The sequence below is a fragment of the Silurus meridionalis genome, chromosome 6 (genome assembly GCF_014805685.1).
Source record: "Silurus meridionalis isolate SWU-2019-XX chromosome 6, ASM1480568v1, whole genome shotgun sequence".
Classification (NCBI taxonomy): Eukaryota; Metazoa; Chordata; class Actinopteri; order Siluriformes; family Siluridae; genus Silurus; species Silurus meridionalis.
Window position 1 is genome coordinate 12,955,351 of NC_060889.1, and position 12,382 is coordinate 12,967,732.

General features: G+C 37.2%; 2 protein-coding genes across 2 annotated transcripts; both read left to right on the plus strand.

Moving 5' to 3' along the window:
* Window positions 1–228: 228 nt before the first annotated feature.
* On the plus strand, window positions 229–3,635 carry LOC124387432 (membrane-spanning 4-domains subfamily A member 4A-like). The gene is made up of 7 exons (XM_046851794.1): window positions 229–384; window positions 1,097–1,230; window positions 1,345–1,452; window positions 1,536–1,589; window positions 1,707–1,871; window positions 2,951–3,073; window positions 3,178–3,635. Exons 1-7 carry the CDS (start codon window positions 378–380, stop codon window positions 3,223–3,225), a joined length of 639 nt encoding a protein of 212 aa, XP_046707750.1. The 5' UTR covers window positions 229–377; the 3' UTR covers window positions 3,226–3,635.
* Window positions 3,636–3,989: 354 nt separating this feature from the next.
* Window positions 3,990–11,669, plus strand: LOC124386838. The gene is made up of 7 exons (XM_046850821.1): window positions 3,990–4,141; window positions 6,385–6,518; window positions 6,599–6,706; window positions 10,394–10,447; window positions 10,560–10,718; window positions 11,310–11,432; window positions 11,537–11,669. Exons 1-7 carry the CDS (start codon window positions 4,135–4,137, stop codon window positions 11,573–11,575), a joined length of 624 nt encoding a protein of 207 aa, XP_046706777.1. The 5' UTR covers window positions 3,990–4,134; the 3' UTR covers window positions 11,576–11,669.
* Window positions 11,670–12,382: the final 713 nt, after the last annotated feature.

A 12,382-nucleotide genomic window follows, 5' to 3' on the forward strand; every position in this document is an offset into this window, starting at 1 on the left:
CAAACTGCGAAATTTAACGTAAAACCTGTAATAAATGAAACATACGTTTATTTGTCCACACACACAACCCAAACACGGTGTTATACAAATCCAGCACTGGGGTTTTATATCAAAGCTTTTTAGTAAATGTACAGTTCCATCTTGTTTATTTCCCTGTATCTGATTAGCAGCTTGCGAACCGTACAGATGTGCTCTCATGCCAGATGTTTTTCGGGGTCAAATTTCTGGGCGCGGGGCGGAACTGAGGGAACAGCGACTCCCCGGACAAACAGAGTTTCACTGCTTAGACACACAACATTCCTCTCTTTACAACTTTTCTCTCTACACAACATTTCTCTCAAATATTATTTTTTAAAGTACAAGAAAAACAAACAACCATGGCAGGTAAGATCTCAAACCTCCAAGTATTGCAATGGCTTTGTCATTATATTGTTATTTATTTATTTATTTATTTTTATATTATTTTTTTACTAAAATGCGTTGAATCTGGAAATCTGGCAATTGAAATTCTGCACATTTTGTAATCAGTAACACTGCTGGAGAGATTTCATAGTTTAGAGAGTCTGAGCTGTTGTGGAAGATCAGAATTGCTCAAAAAAGTTTTTTTTGTGCGTATGAGTGTGTGGTGTCAGTTTATGTAAGTAAAAATTTTGAATACGGACTATTTCTGTGTGTGTGTGTGTGTCGTGTGCAAAACGTTTTCTTTCATCTACAAAACACACAAATGATATATGTCCTTTATCAAGGCACCAGTTCATATGGCAAAAGCAACAGCTTAGGCATTTTTATAATAGTCAAGTTGCCTACAGTACGTGTTTTGGGGACATTTTGAGGAAGCCCATGGAAACCCAAACACACACACATACAGGGAGAGCATGTGAAGCTCTATTCACTTAGCTCAGGATTAAACCGAAGACCCCTACACAGACCCCCACTGTGAACCCCTATATCTTAGGGAATAGAATAATTACAGAATATTTGTAAGCAAAACGTTCATAAAGATCACTTTATTTAAACACTTTGTAACCAGATATCCATTTGAGCACTGTGCTGCTGACTTCTGCTTTTATTAGTATGATTGATGTTATGTTTCAAGATGGTGATATGGAGAGTATTGTCCCTAATGTCCAAAACATCGGGAGTGAAACCGGTGCACTAGTGGAAGTCAAGTTTCAGAAAACCCCCTATCAAACCCAGAAGTACCTGGAGGGAGAACCCAAAGCTTTGGGGGTGTGTAGATACAACCAAACACTGATTTTATTTAAAAATAAATTGTACACATATAAATATTTCTTACCCCTTTCTGAAATAAATGTTTTAATGTACTTGTTTTTTTTTTCACAGGTAACACAAATTATGCTGACTATCTTTTTCATAAATGTCATATGTTTGAACTGGAGGAACCATCATTCCTCAGAAACAATCATCATCAGCATTGTCTTTTCTTTAGTTGTAAGCATTATACCATTACACTTTTTAAAATTAAAATTCCAAATGCCATATCTCATATTATGTATTTGCTTTTCATACTGCAGAGCATTGCAGCTGGTAGTGCTGCAATAAAAGCACAGAATCTCCACCTTACTGCAGTAAGAACTAAAATAACTCTTTTTTTTATCATCAGGCATACATATCAGTACATATTATATGTGCTTTCAAATGTACAGTTATTTTATTTAATCACATTTTCTCTTGTGCTCTGGCAGCTGAAGGCCTGCTTGGGGTTCCAGGTTTTGGCATGTGTGTTCTCAGTGATATGCTTTATCATCAGCTCAACTCTATTGGTGGAACCTTACATTGTACACTTCTGCTGGTTCGACTTTAACAATGAAAATTCCACATTAGCAAGAAACATGTGCAACAGAATGGGGGTAAGACAGTTTTCATAGCCCAAAAAAAAAAGAAAAATTGAAAATAATAAAGCCATATATATATATATATATATATATATATATATATATATATATATATATATATATATATATATATATATATATATATGCTCTGAGCCAGCCGTCTAGCCATCACAATTTGGACCTTGTCAAACTAAAATCCTTACGCTTGCCCATTTTTCCTGTTTCTAACACATCAATACTAATATACTAACATACGCCCACTAAAAATTGCCATGATGAAGAGATAATCAGTGTTATTCAGTTCACTTCGTAATGTTTTAACGTCATAATGTTTTTACCTGGTGGGTGTGTTTATTTATTGATCTGGAGCCCAAAATATTGATCTATTGATGCCAGAAGCAGAGGAGAGAATACACCTTAACTGGGATGGCGTTTCATTGCAGGGCACCATGTGCACACACATTCTACCATTGAAGTTATGGCAGAAACTAACACAGAACAAGAAAGAGCATGCAAGCTCGGAATCAAACCAGGAACGCTGGAGCTGCGAGGCAGCAGCACTGCTCGCTATGTACCCATGCTGCCCTTAAGACTGATTTTTATTTAAACCAGTAAACAATAATGAATGGCTTAAACTGCAAACAATGTTTATTTAATGTTTACAGACAAATGAATTATGTGCCAAAAGAAGTCTTTTAATGTCATTCTGGTATCATAACACAAGATTAATGAGCATTCTGAGATTTAAGAATGGGGCAAAAAAAACATCTAACATCTTAACATAAACAGTGTGTATAATTCACAACAAACTTCTGTATGCTTTTCCAAACAAATTCAGAATTGATTTATTAGACAATATCGTGGATAGCACACGACCTCATAAGGAACCTTAAGATCTCAGTCTGTACTTTGATCAGATCATTGTCTATGGTTCACCATTACTATATCATCAGACCTCAGGGTTTACAGTCAATGTACCAAATTTATGTGATTTTAAATGACACTCATTTCAATAATACTGAACTATACAGTATATACTGTATGTAATAAAGACGACATCATTCATATTCTTAATTGATTCTGCTTACTCACAGCACATCTATTCGCATATCTCAGGAATAGAGATGCTCGTGCAGGTGGCTCAGATCGCTCTCTCTGCCACATTGGCTGCGTACTGCTGCAAAATAATTCAGTGCTGCTCACCAAGGAGCAATGTGGTAAGAACCCAGAACTACCACTCCACTTATTACAAATTTCATAAGTACTCAATCTCAGTGTGTCTCTGTGCTAACCTCAGATCTGCTTCTTTGTCCTCCTTCAGCCTGTCATTGCAGTGAATGTGCCCTCCACAGAGCCACAGCCCATTTAACTGAATCATTTAAATGATGTTTTACACACTTGCATAATAAATGAAATTACAATATGCATATATTTGTTACATGTATACAAATTTGGTAAAATATAAAGAAAAAAAAAAAAAGGACTATTAGTATTGTACTGTCTTCATTAAAGACAATGCCTATGAAAAACAATAAAGTCAAATAAAGAGGTTTTAGGAAATATATATACCAACTTATTTTATATATATTACACATTAAAATGATCACAATTTTGTTTCTCGCAAATTTATAAAGTCTTATTTAGCTTGAAGATATTTATCTTGTATCTCGTGCTTAAGAAGCTGTCTGATATATATTTTACCCAGCAGGTGGCATTGTTTCTTTGTGTATCTTGTTTTAATGAAAAATAGCTGTGCAATAATAAAGTGAGTCGATTGTTGTTCTGTTGTTGTTCTTACGTAACCTAAAAATCACAATACACATTTTAAAAATAATTTGGATCATGTACACAGACCAAACATAATAATTATCAAAAGTAGTCTTACAATTCTTTTCAGAAATGCCTAGATTTGCCATTCATACCTACCACAGCAAGCTATATGCTATATTGACTTTAAAAAAAAAAATCTTTGTATAACTGCCAAGTGCAAACAGAGCACAACACTAATAAGATGAGCAGATCTGCCAGACCTTGGAATTTGATCTGAAAAAGGAAAAGTACAAATAAATATTTCCCTGTTATTTGTGTAGAATTGTATCGTTCGAACCGTACAGATGTCCAGTCCAGCTGTTGCTGGGGGTCAAATTTCTCTGCGCGGGCGGATCTAAGTAACAGCCAACCCCCAAACAAGCAGAGATCCCCTGTATAAACACACTATGTTCTTCATTGTTCAAGTCTCCTCTACACAATTCATTTAAGAGCACAGAAAAAAGTAAATATGGCAGGTAAGTCCTCAAACTTTCAATTTTCTATTGGGCAACGTGTGAAAGGCAACTAACCTTCAGGTCATTTGATAATCTGTAACGGTTTTTTTGCAGACAGAGAGAGAGAGAGAGAGAGAGAGAGAGAGAATTAAAAAAGTTATAGTGTATTTTAAACTTTTAGTGTCCTGTCCCACACTTTGTTGGTTTGTGTATTTGCTTTGAATAAATTTCAATGGCAATTTCCGTCCCACCTTTTGCTGAGGCACTGCAGCTTTTTCAGGTACATACTGTTTGCTTTATCTATAATCGAGAAGTACCTCCAGAGGTTGCAATAGTTTGGAAAGACACAAACCAGGGTCTGAAAGAATGCACAACTTACACTGCATTTTCAAGACAATATTCAAGGCATTACGTCTCAGGAAATGTTTGGGGATATACACACTGAAATTATGGCATGGCAGAAGTAAAGGGAAGACTATAAAACAGTTAAAATTGGGAATATTTCAACAGTAGTCTGAAGGATATTAAAATTAAGGAAGACTGTACAACATGGAACCTTCCTAGAGTTAGCCATCTGTCCTTGATTAGAGAAACCAACAGTCACACAGTCAACCACAGAACCTGTTGGACAGACAACCATCACTGAAGCACTGAATAAATCAGGCTTTTACAGCAAAATGGCAAGATGGAAGACACATTTGAGTGACAAGTCATTCCAAGGACTCTGAAGAACAGTGTCTTGACAAACTCAAAGATGTTGCTAATATCATGAATCAGTAAGCGTGTGTCAGGAGGAAAACTTCTCCAGTGTTCTGTAATGTATGTTATTAATTCATTTAGAAAATGAAATGTAAAAATGTGCATGTAGCCTGTAAAATTTATTTTTATTAATCAATATATACAGATTATTTTTTTTTTAACTTATTAAATCATTCATTCAGTAATCATTTAACAAGTGTACATATAAGGGGGCAATGCTGCAAAGTGCCATGCCCACCCTACAATTTTTGTTCCCTGTGATAATTAAGAAGCATCTGTTTACATTGCTAGATAGATAGATAAAATATAAAATACTTAGCTTTCACTATTGCATGGTTTTTGGTGCCAAGGGGTATGGTTTGAGTATTTAAGAATATAACATAACATAACATAACATAACATAACATAACATAACATAACATAACATAACATAACATAACTAACTTTCTTTCGGCTTCTCCCATTAGGGGTCGCTACAGCGGATCATCCGCATGTTTGATTTGGCACATGTTTTTACGCTGGATGCCCTTCCTAATGCAAACCTCCCTATTTATCCGGGCTTGGGACCAGCACTAAGAGTGGCTGGGGTTGGTTCCCTGACCGGGGATCGAACCCGGGCCGTAGCGGTGATATAATATTAATAAATCCAAATAAAGGTCGTTATGCAGGTGAAATCAGCTTGTCAATAAAAAACTCAAATAACCACTTTTTTAATACAATGCTGAGCAGAAAAGCATCTCATAAGGCACAAAAAAATCTGCCCTGATGTGGATGGGTTTCAAAAGCAAATAGAATGAAGTGTTTTCTGAACTGTTTTAATTTCATGTTCTCAAGGTCAAACCATTCGGGGAAACAACAGATTTTGGCTGCAGTACAGGCAAACATCTGTTCTCATCACATTGAAGTTAAACGGTATTAGCTAGTCAGATAATTTTCTAGAACATTAAATTCATGGCAATAAAGAAAAATCACTCCCAGTAGACAGTGTGTTCTAAAGTATGATCAACCGAACTATTGGCTATAGTCAAAAATCCATACCGATAGCTTTTCCGGGTTGTGTTATACAGTACAAGAACTGCCTCACTGCAAATCACTGATGCCACATGCTGTTTATTTGAAGTGTATTTTTAATTCATTTTGGAGGTGACTGTTTTTATTTATTTGTAGTGTTACTTTTTGTATTAGTTTGAATGCATTTCTTTTATTTTCCTCAATATATTTTTTATATAATTAATAAATTTATATTTAATTTTTTTTTAGCAAATGTTCATGATTTAAAAGTGTTTAAATCATTTAGTGTTTAAAAAAAAAATTAAATGATAATATAGTAATCGACTTAAGGTTAAAATAAAAAATAAAGACTTTTAAAACTACTTACAGTCACATTCAGGAAAAATTCACCATTAAAAATAAGTTAGCTTTTAGTTCAACAACTTTTATATCCATACAATTAATTCTGCCTGTGCTTCTAACTACACTTGTGTCAATCGTTTTATGTTTCACAGATGGTGAAATAGAGAATACTATCTCTAGTTCCCTCAACACAGGGAGTGGAACAGGTGCAGCAGTAGAAGTCAAGTTTGAGAAAAACCCCATTCATACCCAGAAGTACCTGGAGGCAGAACCCAAAGCATTAGGGGTATGTTTATGTAATAAAATAGTGGCAGTTTTGCTCACCACTTTCTGAAATTAATTTTTTTGTGATTGTGTTTTTCATAGGTAACCCAGATCATGCTGAGCCTCTTTGTCATGAGTATCGTATTTTGCACCCCTCTCGAAGAACAAATGTACTTCATGACCTTTAAGAGTTCTCTTTGTTCTCTAACTGTAAGCATTAAGCATTTAAAGTTTCATTTTAAATCTCTTCAGTGTTTGATGTTATCTTCCTCTTCTTCTCCTTCCGGCTTCTCCCTATTAGGGGTCGCCACAGCGGATCATCCGTCTCCATACCCCTCTTTCCTCTACAGCTGCCTCTTTCACCCCAACCAGCTGCATGTCTTCCCTCACCACATCCATGAACCTCCTCCTTAGCCTTCCTCTTTGCCTCCTTCCTGGTGGCTCCTTTCTCAGCAGTCTCCTACTGATATACCCCATGTCCCTCCTCTGCACATGTCCAAACCATCTCAATCTTGCCTCCCTCACCTTGTGTTCTGAAACGTCCTACATTTGCTGTCCCTCTAATAAACTCATTTTTAATCTTGTCCATCCTCATCACTCCCAACGAAAACCTCAACATCTTTAGCTCTGCTACTTCCAGCTCCACCTCCTGTCTTTTACTCATTGCCACTGTCTTTAAACCATACAACATTGCAGGACTCACCACAGTCCTATAAACTTTCCCTTTCACTCTTACAGATACTCTTCTATCACAAATCACTCCTGTCACTCTTCTCCACCCACTCCACCCTGCCCGCACTCTTTACTTCTCTTCTCTAACACACTCTCCATTACTTTGCACTGTTGACCCCAGGTACTTGAACTCCTCCACCTTCACCACTTCTTCTCCCTGCAACCGCACCACTTTACTGCCCTCCCTCTCATTCACACACATGTACTCTGTCTTACTCCTACTGACTTTCATTCCCCTTCTCTCCAGCATGTACCTCCACCTCTCCAGGCTCTTCTCAACCTGCTCCCTACTCTCACCACAAATCACAATATTATCTGCAAACATCATAGTCCATTAAGACTCTTGTCTGACCTTGTCTGTCAACCTGTCCATCACCACTGCAAACAGGAAAGGGCTCAGAGTCGATCCTTGATGCAGTCCAACCTTCACATTGAACCAGTCTGCCGTTCCTACTGCACACTTCACTGCTGTCCAATGTCCAAACTCCACACATGAAGTGGAATCCAGCTGGCACTGGTACGTCTCTGGGTGGTACGGGAAGTTTGCGAGTTCCGCATCTATTTCTTTAAAGGTCCATAATCTTCATGAGGTGGGACGTGACTGGAGCTGGAGCAACCTCAGGATGCCTCGGGATGGGTAGAGAAAGAGAAGCAGTGGAGAGAAATTAGCGTAGCTGCTGTTCATGATATTAACAGCACAAGTTGATAATGTGCATGTGATCAGATGTTCTGGAGCACAAGGTTATAATATGTGTGTTATATGTAGGCTTTGCTAAAAAGAAAATTTTTTTATCTGCACTTAAACTGGGTGAGTGTGTCTGAGCCCCGAACACTGTCAGGAAGACTATTCCAAAGTTTAGGAGCTAAATGTGAAAATGCTCTACCACCTTTAGTGGACTTTGCTATTCTAGGAACTACTAGAAGTCCAAAGTTTTGAGATTTCAGGGAGTGTGACGGATTGTAGCGTATTAAAAGACTGGATAGATACATGGTAGCCAAACCATTTAGTGTTTTATAAGTAAGCAGTTTGTAGTCGATTCGAAACTTAACAGGTAGCCAGTGTAGGGACGATAAGATTGGGGTTATATGATCATATTTTCTTGACCTTGTGAGAACTCTGGCTGCCGCATTCTGAACTAACTGAAGCTTGTTTATTAATGATGCAGGACATCCACCTAGTAATGCATTACAATAGTCTATTCTGGAGGTCATGAACGCATGGACGAGCTTCTCTGCATCAGATATAGATAACATGTTTCTTAGCTTAGAAATATTTCTAAGGTGAAAGAAGGCTGTTTTTGAAACTTGGTTGATATGATTTTTGAAAGACATGTTGCTGTCTAAAATAACTTTCAGGTCTTTTACCGTTGAACTAGTAGTTACAGAACATCAGTCTAAATGCAGGTTAAAATGCTGAAGCTTCTGTGTGCTGGTTTTTGGGCCGATGAGCAAAATCTCGTCTTATCAGAATTTAATAGAAAAAAACTTATGGGTCATCCAGTCTTTTAATTCATTAATACACTCAGTTATCCGGGCTAATTTAGCTGTATTGCCTGGTTTTGTTGAGCTATATAGCTGGCTATCATCAGCATAACAGTGGAAGCTAATTCCATGCCTTCTAATAATATTTCCTAAGGGAAGCATGTATATTGTGAATTAGCATGTATATTGCTTCAACTTGTAGCACATCCTTCCCAGCTCTCTGCCTGACCAATTGGTATAAATCCATTTCTCCTTTCTTAGTGTCCAACTTCACATACAGCTCCTCATATGCCTTTTTCTTGGCTTTTACCACATCCCTCTTCACCTGCTTCCGCATCTCCTTGTACTCCTGCATACTTTTCTCATCATTCTGTCGATCCCAATTCTGTTTTGCCAACCTCTTTCTCCTTATGCTTTCCTGCACTTCCTCATTCCACCACCACATCTCTTTGTCTTCCTTTCTTTTTCCAGATGTCACAAGAAGTACCTTTCTAGCTGTCTCACTTATCACTTCTGCAGCAGTTGCCCAATCATCCAGCACCTCTTCACCACCACCAAACCCCTGTCTGACCTCTTCCCTGAATCTCACACTACAGTCTTCCTTGAGTTTCCACCATCTTATTCTTTTTTCAGTCCTCACTCTACTCCTCTACTTCTTCACCTCCAAAACCATCCTACAGACCACCATCCAAAGCTGTCTAGCTACACTGTCCCCTGCCAACACCTTACAGTCTCCAATCTCCTTCAGGTTGCATCTCATCCATAGAACATAGTCCACCTGTGTGCACCTTCCTCCACTCTTATACGTCACCCTATGATCCTCCTTCCTGTTAAAATAAGTGATCACCACTGCCATTTCCATCCTTTTAGCAAAATCTACCACCATCTGCCCTTCCACATTCCTCTCCTTAAGGCCATACCTACCCATCACCTCCTCATCACCTCTGTTCCCTTCACCTACATGCCTATTAAAGTCTGCCCCAATCACCAATCTTTCATTCCTAGATACACCATCCACCACTTCATCTAACTCACTCCAGAATGTTTCCTTCTCCTCCATCTCACAGCCGACTTGTGGGACATAAGCACTGATGACATTTATCATCAACCCTTCAACTTCCAGCTTCACGTTCATCACCCTAACAGAAACTCTCTTCACCTCCACTACACTATTACTGTACTCTTTCTTTAGAATCACCCCTACACCATTTCTTTTTCCATCCACACCATGATAGAACAATTTAAAGCCACCTCCAATGTTCCTGGCCTTACTCCCTTTCCACTTTCTCTCCTGAACACACAACATATCTACCTTTCTCCTCTCCATCATATCATCTACCTCTCTCCCTTTACCAGTCATAGTACCAACATTTAAAGTACCAAACTCACCCACCACTCTCCTACACTTCTCCTTTTAGCCAACAGTAGCTCAATTTCCACCAGTACCCTGTTGGCTAACGATACCTGTGGCGGTCATTGGTAACCAATGTTGGTAATGTTGGCCTCGACCGATCCGCTATGAAATTCTTATTCGTGAACTGCTGGATGCCCTTCCCAATGCAACCCTCCCCATTTATCCGGGCTTGGGACCGGAATTAAGAGTGCACTGGCTTGTTCAACCCTAATGGCTGGGTTTTCAGTGTTTGAGTGTTTGATGGTATGCATTTGCTTTTTATGCTGCAGAGCATAGTAGCTGGTAGTGTGGCAATAGCAGCACAGAATCTTCACCTTCCTACAGTAAGAAATAAACAATCCCTGATTTTCAAGTGGCTTACACCTTTTATTATTTTAATTAATACTAATTATACAGGTATTTCATATAAATTTGTTATTTTTTGCTCTCCGGCAGCTGAAGGCCTGCTTAGGGATGCAGATTGTGGTGTGTGTGCTCTCGGCCTTCTGCTTCATGAGCAGCTTATCTTTATTGGGGCTCTATATGTATACTACCGCCTGCTGGGAGGACTACCACAATACTACATTAGGAAATGACATGTGTGACAGGCTGTGGGTAAGATCATTTTATAGTTTTAATCCATAAAATATCTGTTACAGCAGCACAGTCTGACTAAACTTAGAGTTGCAAAAACATTTTAATGACTTTATCCTGTCTTAATTTGATTCTCCTATGCTGACCCAATTATCCGTTCTTGGCTGACATGAGTGCAACCTGATGTGGTCTTCTGGCATTGTAAGCCTATCAACATTAAGGTTTTACTGCATTGTGCATTTTTAAATACTCTTTTGTTTGCCAATAATGTAAAGAGTGGTTCTTTGAGTTACCTTTGCTTTCCTGTCAGCTTTAACTAGACTGGTTATTCTTCTCCGATCTCTCCCATCAACCTCAGGTGTTTCTGTCTGCAGAACAGCTGCTTGGTAGATGCTTTTTGCTCATCGCACCATTCTAGAAAGTTGTGTACCCTCTGCAGACTGCATGAAAATCCCAGACATTTTAGAAAGAGTGCAGTCGGATCATTTCATAGATCATTAACTCAAATATTAACATGTATTATTAACTGTCTCTTTTTATATATATATTTTTATATATTTTTATATTCATTAATAATCAAGTAATAGACTTATGTCTTTTGCTTTCTTACAGAACATCATCGAGCATGTTATAGGAATAGAGATGCTCATGTATTTGACTCAGTTCGCTATCTCTGCCACATTGGCTGGCTTCTGCTGCAAAGTGATTCAGTGCTGTACAGTGAGGAACAGTGTGGTAAGAACCCAAATATCCCAGTCCTCCTATTACAAATATAATGAGCACTCAATCTCAGCGTGCCTCTGTTTTAACCTCACATCTGCTGCGTTTCCTTCTTTCAGCCTGTCATTATGCTGAACGCACCTCGGGGTCCACAGTGATGCCTGAGTCACAACCTATTCAACTAAAGTTTTGTTTTACATACATGCATTATATAAAAGTACTTTCAATACACACATGTATAAAGTGTAAAATCAACAACCCTAGTTATACGATAAATATGATGACTGTGATAAAGGGTTAAAAATACACACACACACACACACACACACACACACACACACACACACACACACATTTTCATGCAGATATTTACATATATGTACATAATTATATCTAGATCATATATATTGTAAACATTATATATATATATATATATATATATATATATATATATATATATATATATATATATATATTATAACAATATATATTGTTTGTTGTTTTGTGTAACTATGCGATATATATTGTATATTTAGTTTATAATATATAGTTATAATAATCATTGTAAAATCAACAACCCTAGTTATAAGATAAATATGATGACTGTGATAAAGGGTTAAAATACACACACACACACACACACACACACACACACACACACACACACACACACACACACATTTTCATGCAGATATTTACATATATGTACATAATTATATCTAGATCATATATATTGTAAACATATATATATATATATATATATATATATATATATATATATATATATATATATATATATATATATATAACAATATATATTGTTTGTTGTTTTGTGTAACTATGCGATATATATTGTATATTTAGTTTATAATATATAGTTATAATAATCATTTAAACACCAGCAGTTTTATGCTTTATACACAGAACCCATCCTCTGGGTCCTTTTTGTTCTGATAAAATAAAAA

Coding starts and splice junctions, on each gene's coding strand:
- LOC124386838 (XM_046850821.1), top strand. Junction 6,707..10,393: donor GTTCTCTTTGTTCTCTAACT/GTAAGCATTAAG, acceptor TTTATGCTGCAG/AGCATAGTAGCTGGTAGTGT. Junction 10,448..10,559: donor AGAATCTTCACCTTCCTACA/GTAAGAAATAAA, acceptor GCTCTCCGGCAG/CTGAAGGCCTGCTTAGGGAT.
- LOC124387432 (XM_046851794.1), top strand. Junction 1,872..2,950: donor ACATGTGCAACAGAATGGGG/GTAAGACAGTTT, acceptor GCTTACTCACAG/CACATCTATTCGCATATCTC. Junction 3,074..3,177: donor GCTCACCAAGGAGCAATGTG/GTAAGAACCCAG, acceptor GTCCTCCTTCAG/CCTGTCATTGCAGTGAATGT.